The sequence below is a fragment of the Diabrotica undecimpunctata genome, chromosome 8 (genome assembly GCF_040954645.1).
Source record: "Diabrotica undecimpunctata isolate CICGRU chromosome 8, icDiaUnde3, whole genome shotgun sequence".
NCBI classification, from domain to species: Eukaryota; Metazoa; Arthropoda; class Insecta; order Coleoptera; family Chrysomelidae; genus Diabrotica; species Diabrotica undecimpunctata.
In genome coordinates this window covers 65,507,970-65,515,959 of record NC_092810.1, presented here as the reverse complement: position 1 = coordinate 65,515,959, position 7,990 = coordinate 65,507,970, and the positions used below count along the sequence as shown (strand labels likewise).

At 33.3% G+C, this 7,990-nt stretch overlaps 2 protein-coding genes across 3 annotated transcripts in view; both read left to right on the top strand.

Annotated features, from left to right (window-relative positions):
• Positions 1 to 7,990, top strand: part of LOC140447649 (pleckstrin homology-like domain family B member 1) — a 63,543-nt gene that overhangs the window by 2,436 nt on the left and 53,117 nt on the right. The window contains exon 1 of one of the 2 annotated variants that reach the window (XM_072540425.1): positions 7,254 to 7,336. The exons of the other annotated variant lie outside the window; for it this stretch is intronic. Within the exon in view, the coding sequence (XP_072396526.1) occupies positions 7,295 to 7,336 (42 nt within the window). The 5' untranslated portion in view covers positions 7,254 to 7,294. Of the gene's footprint in view, positions 1 to 7,253; positions 7,337 to 7,990 lie in introns of those variants that run through there. 2 annotated transcript variants of the gene reach the window in all.
• Positions 1 to 7,990, top strand: part of LOC140447648 (uncharacterized) — a 221,085-nt gene that overhangs the window by 198,447 nt on the left and 14,648 nt on the right.

Sequence of the window (7,990 nt, the reverse complement as noted above, 5' to 3'; positions counted from 1 at the left end):
ACGCGCTATCTCAGAGTCACAATTGACGAAATGCCCCTGAAGATGATCTAGGGATCGAAAGTACTTGGGCAAGATTTAATTAAACTGTGCTCGATATATGCCTTTTATCTGATCAAAGTTTATTTATATTTATCTGTAATCCCATATTTCCTACGGCCTCTAGAAGATTCTTAGCTATTTTTTCTAATTGTTTTCTACTTCTAGCCAAAAGTACATCATCAGTATAAGCTAGATACTGGTGACTCTTATTAAATATTGTTCCCGCTCTATTCATATTGATGTCTCTTATTATCTTTTCAAGGGCCAAATTAAACAGCGTGGTGGATAAAGGATCCCCTCGTCTTACACCTTTCTGAACTCTACAGTATTGGCTCTTCTTTCTATTAATCTTAACTGCGCTTGTAGTATTCTGAAGCGTCATATGTACCAGTCTAATTATCTTAGATGGGATTTTGAACTCCTGTAGTGCCTTCATCCATTTTGATCTACCTACATTGTCAAAGCACCCTTAAATCCACAAAGAGAAGGTGGGTCATATGTCCTATTCATATGCACAAGAGAGAACTTGCTTCAGCATAAATACATGCTCAGTAGTTAGGTTAGATTAGGTTAGTTGATCGATTTTTTCTAAAACCAGCTTGATAGTCGCTTAATATATTTTCTGTGTACACTTCTATTTTTCTTTTTAGTATGGTTGTCACTACCCTGTATGTGACGTCCAAGAGTGCTATTCATCTATAGTTATCACAACTTGACAGGTCTCCCTTTTTATGTATTGGGTATATTATAGACTTGCACCACTCTTTAGGTATTATTTCCTCTTCCCAGATATGACATATTAGTTTGTAGATTTTTATATCAGGTAGTCTCCTCCATATTTTAAGTTTTCTGCTGCTATCCCGTTTTCTCCAGGGCTTTTATTGTTTTTCATCGCAGTTAAAACTTGCTTAACCTCATCCTTAGTTGGTCTTGCAAATCTTTTCCATCCATTTGTTTAATTCTCGTTCATTGTCGTTTTCCTCCTCTATTTCACCGTTCAGGTGTTCTTCGAAATATTGTTTCCGTCTCTCCAATTGTTGTTCAGTTCCTATCAGATTATCTTCTTTGTCTTTAATGTGTGTTGTTTTTGAATTGTAACCTCTGCTTATTTCTTTAACATCTTTGTAAAAATATTTTATATCCTTCCTTTGGTATTTTTCTAACTTACTAATTTCCTTTGCCCGTTATATCTTTCTTTATCATTATCATTTTTTGTTTGCAACATCTTTTGTCTATATATTCGCTTTAACTCTTTTTCTTTTTCACATTCTGTGTCCAACCATTCTTTCTTCTTTTTTACTTTTACTTAGATATTGCCTATACTTGTTGACTACTTCCTCTATTTTCAATTCGTCGTTGTTATATCTTATGTTTTGCCTTCTTCTGGGTTTTATTTTTTCTGAATACTCATATTTTAACCTAACTCCGACCATATATGTCTGAATCAACGTCAGCTCCTCTTTAAGTTAGTTACAAGTTCTGAAAATTTATCTGTCTTTTCGCTTAAAACGAGTACTCATTATCTTCATTTCCCTTTCTGTGGCTAGTGAGATTAACCTTTGTTCATTATCATTGCTCTTTCCGTGCTTACTTTCGCCTCCTGTGATTTTCTTGTACATTTCTGCTCTTTCCACCTTTGCATCTGCATCTCCTACAATTATTAGTATGTCTCGTTCCGGTACATTGACCAAAACGGTTTCTATTTCCGCGTAGAAAGCACCTTTCGTTTCTTCCTCCTTTTCCTCTGTGGGTGCGTGCATATTTACAATATACATATGTCTATTATGTCTTAGCCGTAGTTGTTAACCAAACATCCCACTCCAAATCTCCTACTTTGACTTCCACTTTTAAATAAATTATAGTTTTCTATGTTTGTTGTCCTATTTCCGACCAGACGGGTTTCTTGTACAGCAATAATATCTATTTTATATCTATTTAGTTCTCTAATTAAAAATTTCATTGCTCCCGCTTCATAAATCCCCCTAAGATTCCAAGTGGCCATATTAATGAGGTTTACTTCATTTTTGTTTTTTTTTTTTTCTTTTATTTTCTAGTGCTCTTTTCATATCCATAATCATTGCCGGGTCCGTAGTCAGAATCATCAAGCATACATCATTATTATTGAAATATTTCGCGATGTAAAACGGCGATATCTATATCAATTATGGATCAACGAGTAGACTTCACGAGACATTTTTTACTAAACTCCTAGACGAGAAGATGTCAAGTATGGTAAAGAGATGAGTATGGTAATGAAACCTATCTAACTTAAGATATTTGCGGGAAAATATGCAGTCCATGCGCATTAAGAATGAGTCTCGGGAAAACTAAATAAATGAAAGTATTTATCAACTATTCATTTAAAGAAAAATTAAAGGTGAGGGAGGAACTGACAGAACAAGAACATAATATTTAATTATCAATTAAGCAATTAAGTAATTTTATTTCAGCAGTTCACGCTTTTATCTAATTTAACAATAAAAAAATATTTTTTTATTTAAAATTCTTTTTTATTTAAAATTCTGTATCTTCGAAAATTTTCAATATTACTTTAATATCTTTTTAACTTTGGTAATATGTATTTATAATAGTTCACCAAATGCATGAGCAATGCATGCATGTGTTGGAGTTTTTGCTTAAGATTTCAATACGTTCTGCTAGTAAACTGTGTCATAAGGACGTACAAAAATCTTAGAAATTAAATTTCTTAATACTTTATTCAGATCCCATATTCGTGTTTATTGAGATTTAGATGCCATACATTGAATGCGTGGGACGGTAAGTTTCCAAATTCATGATTTTAAAAAAATTACCAAAAACCGACACTCTGAAGCAGTATATTTCAGAAACAATGGATTTCTGAGTCTTAGGGCACTGAGAACTTTTGATCCACATAACCAAAGCTACCTCTTTGCAAAGTTTCAGTTAATTTAACTAAAACCACTTTTACATAAGAGAATAAATACACCAGAAATATTTGAACGAATACGACAACCCACGCGACTAAGAGTTGAATCTTATTCACGTTTTATGGAGATCATTTGAACATTTTTTATAGCTTTGTCCCTATTTAAAATTTTATTTGGTACTTTCTGTATACTTTCTGGTATTGTTATGGTTTAATGTTATTGTATTACAAAAAAATTTATTAAAATTCTTTATTCGCTCCGTGCGTGACCATGGTAGGGGTACTTTGAAACGATGCCAGCGTGCGTAGCGGCGAAATATGACAAACTTGGACCTACCTTTTTACGCATAAATTTTATCAAAAATGTGTGCAAATACATATTGCGTATTTAATTGTGCTAATAATAGCAAAAACAGTAAGCGTAGTTTTTATAGGTTCCCAAAGATTACATATAAATTAGAGAAAAGAAAAAGATGGATCCTTGCTATTAATATGAAAAAGTAAATATCACATAACTTCATTTTTATGCAATTGAAATAGGAAAAATTTAAACAATTTACCTTAAATGATATTTTATAAGGCTTCAAGCTAACTGGAGAGTGCCTGATGACTTTAGCTTTTATATCATAACTTTTACTATTACTGTTTTTAAATACGTGAAAAACTGGCAAATCAAGTTTTTCACGTGAAAAACTTGATTTGCCAGTACTAGATTTTTCCCTTTCTTTTCCGTTTATGGTTGAAAAGATATATTATGATGAATTTTGAGAAACTCAGTTTTTAATACTACATTTATTTTGTACATAAACTGAAAAAATATAATTAAAAAGTTAATTATTAATAATTGTCATTTCGCATGTATTTAACAATGTCAAACATATGTCATATGTTTAACCTGAAAATTGGTAGGTCCAAAACTGTCACATGAAGGCGGTAGGTGTCGCGTCAGTCACGCACGGAGCGAATAAAACTTATATAATTATTATTAATTATTATTATTATTATAAAGGATTTTAATAAATTTTTTTGTGATACATGGTATACAGGCAGCTACAGGAATTTAGTTTCCTTGTGGGTTATTGTATTAAATAGTTCTTTAGAATGTATTAGAGAAATGCAAAATACGCATTATGATGTTTTATTTTTTTTTAATGAAAAAAAAAGAAGAGATATTTTTTGTCCCAAAATAACGTATAATTCAAAAATGATTATAATTTGAAATATCTGAGAAAATATCATTTTTTTCTTAAAAAAATTGATGCGCAATTACTTTGCCGAGGCGTATGCGCGCCAATGATGAATACAAAATTCTTAATTGTATGGAAAAAATGAGCAATATCTATTCACACATGATAATTTCAGTAACGTATCAACCGGTTTCAGAGCAATAAAAAATGCGTCAGTTTGTAAGAAAAATTTCAACAGCCCGTATTTCGGAAAACGAAACATTTGGCACGAGGTATACATTTATATATCAAAATTAGGGTTTCACACGAGACAAACTCTTGTCCCGTCCCGCAGTTATTTTCGCTATCCCGTCCCGTGTCCCGCGGGACGTTTTAATGTCCCGCAAAGCTAACTTAAATTAAATTTTCTAAATAAGTAAATATATTTTTTTAGTAATGGTATAAAGACAAATTTAATATTTATATCTTGTTTTTACAAATTTTCTTAACAATGAAACTTTAAAATTATATTATTAGGCCAATTTAATAATTACTTCAGTTTCTACAAGTGGCACCTGGTCGTGTACAATGTATTGTGTAAAAATTTGTATTTGTTTTGAGTTTCTCCCGTTTAAATGGTTTCAGAACACTCACTAAACAATTCAATTAGGAGCTGTTAAAGTATTACGTAAGCACTATAGGGGGACGGAGGTCTTTGTTTGCTTATTTTTGATGACATGATGATTTTATGCAGTTTTTAAGAAACCTTTTATTGGTTTTAGTAAATCTTATTCTGCTTTTTTGATTCTGAATGGTATTAATTTTGAATTACTGACACAGAAGAAAGTAAAGGAAAGGGAGTTATTTTTGTTTATAACGTTCAGTTAGATTCAAACGTTTTATCATCTGGTGGTGTCGCAGTAATGTCGCGCGACGGTTTATTAGAAGGATCTAAACCAAAATATTTTTTGCATACCAATAAATAAAGAAGAATTGTCGAAAATATTTAAACATTTCTGTTATTCTAAATGTATTAATTATGTGTCATCAATATGAATCATTAAAAAAGAAAACCTTTTAATTTCTAGAAATATTTTTACGTTACAGACATAAAGCAGATATTTGTATAACTTTAATTAAAAAATCATTCCGATAATAATAAAAGTATATTCTTTGCGGGACGTCCCGCGGGACAAAACTTCAGTCCCGTCCCGTGTCTCGTCCCGCAGAAAAATCAATATATCGTACCTCAGCAAAAATCACTGTCCCATCTCGCGGAACGAAGTGCGGACGCGACCTCCCGCGTACATCGGACTAAAATCCGATACTTTGAACCTCTTTAACTCAGAAACAATTGATTTCTGAGTATTGGGGCAATGAGAACTTTTGATCAGCATGGCCAAAGCTACCTCTTTGCAAAGTTTCGGCCAATTTAACTGAAACCACTTTTACATAAGGAAATGCCGGTCGTTTATGGTAGTAAAGTCTCCATATTGCATCAGACATGAAAGATAAAAGGAAAGAAGACAACGAGACTAAGTTGTAAATGTGTTTATAAACTTTTTAAGTTTTGTTGGCCTCTATTAAGTAAATGCGTACCCTTTTTATATGGAAGAGAGTGCATTGATTCTCCAACAGTAGTATCATACAAAGGTTGTCTTTTTAGTTTTGCATATTTATAATCATAAAAATAAAAAATATATAGACTTACACTACTTTATTGCTTTTCAAAATATGTCTTGGAAAATCACTGCTTTAAAGACATCGATGGCTTCTTCTGACGACTGGAATCGCTGCCCAGACATTGAATTCTTGATCTTTGAGGACGTGAAGAAATAGTTTGGGCTTAGGTCGGGGCTATACATACGGTGGTGGATGGTTAAACAACGCGTTGTTTTGAAGCTCCAAAAATTCTATTGTCTTTTGGGCAGTGTGATCACTTGCATTGTTCTAATGTAAGATGATTCGTTGTTGTGTTGTTTTGTCGGAGTTTCGCGATAACTTATGATCAAGAAACGGTTATATACTAATCAGAAGTAACCTTTATTCGATCTTCTAAAACAATTGTTGCCACATGACCAGATTTTGACACACAGGTTACGACCATTTTCTTCGACACACTTCGAGAACGGATCACTTTTGTTGGTTTTTCCTCATCGTGAAACACCCACACAGTGGATTGGCGTTTATTTTCCGGTTCGTAGGAGTAAATCCAAGATTCATCGCCACTAACAATACTATAAACGTTTTTTGAGCTTCCTTTTTGAATCGTTTCAATGTTTTTCGATACTAATTGACGCGAACCGCTTTTTGCTCTTCTGTCAGCAAATGAAGGATCCAACGGGGAACCAACTTCATAACATCCAGTACTTCATGTAGGATCTTTTGGATCGAGGTCTTTGAAATGCCCAAAGATGCCTCTATCTCCCGGTATGCTACACGGCGATGATCCTTAATAAGCTGACGAACCGCATTAATGTTTTGCTGTGTGACTGCTGTTTTGAGGGGACCTAGCCTGGATTCGTCGCTGAGACTGGAGCGACAACGTTGAAATTCGCAATACCTGCGTGAAATAGTTGACTCGTACAATACTTCATTCCCAAACACAGAAACCAATTTAACGAGATATTGTTTTTGGGATAATCCTCTCCGAAAATTGTAAAAAAATGTTCTCGGCTAAGATCCATTTTTCGACCGACTTGCTAATTTCAAAAATAACTGTATCTGCACTACTTGTATCAGAATAAAACTCTCGATTTATGTCAACACAAGATTGAGGTTACGTTTGTGTTGGAAGGTTTTTTTGGTGGTGCCCTCTAGGTGGCTATATGTAAAACTAAAAAACAAATCTCGTTCTTTTGAGAGAGTATTAATTTTTCTGGTTATTTTCTGGCCCTAAAATGCACACTTTTCATTCATATCAACCATTTTTAATTTTTTGTTTTTCGGAGAATTCATTAAATAATCCATCAGTGATAGAGAAAGTAATCGTTTGAATGACACAGATAAGATAAGCTTGTAGGAATAAGAGAGAAGTTTTTAATAAGTTCAATGTAAACATACGGAAATATCAGTCGCTTTTATGATAAACAATAGTTGAGTTATACTCGTATCATTAAAATCAAACGAGAAAACAGGTGGACTGAATAGTAAAGTCAAAAGGAATATATGTATCTGCAAAATGGAAATACAAGTGGAAGAACATCAACAAGTAGTGCAAAAGGTAAATGTACTAAGTGACATAGCTCGTTATACATTATTTTATTCTAATAAAAGTTAGTATACAGGCTTATCTTAACAACAACAATAAATATTAGAATTTCACCCATATCAGTTTAGATTTTTCATTTTTATTTATTTTTTTGTTCTAAATTTTAACTTAAAAGTTTAATACCGATCAAAATTTGGCGATGTGTGGTTCTTTTTTTTTAATTCGTTTTCAATGCCTAGAGTACGAAGAAGCGCCATTTTTCATTAACTGAGCGAATTTGATAGGGAGCAGATAGCTGGCCTAGAGAAACTATATTTTCTTTTCGGAAAATTGCGAATAGGGTTAACAGAATTGTAGATACTGTGTTAAGATGTTTTCAATCATAGCGCCAAGAAGGCGTAATAGGAAGATCGAGAGGCACAGGGCGACACCGAAGAACAGTAAAGCACCAAAATCGTCGCCTAAGGTTGACGTTTATAAGAGACCGCTTCCTCACTACCAGGTCTATTGCAAATCAATGGTTTGCAGAACATGGAAGGCCAACTGGGATGCGAAAAATGTATCGTCGAATTTCTTTTTGTAATTTTGGCCTGACTGGGTGCTACCTCTTATCCCTCAACGTCGACGTAAACGTCATGAATCGTGCAGGGAATGATAAGCTTGGGA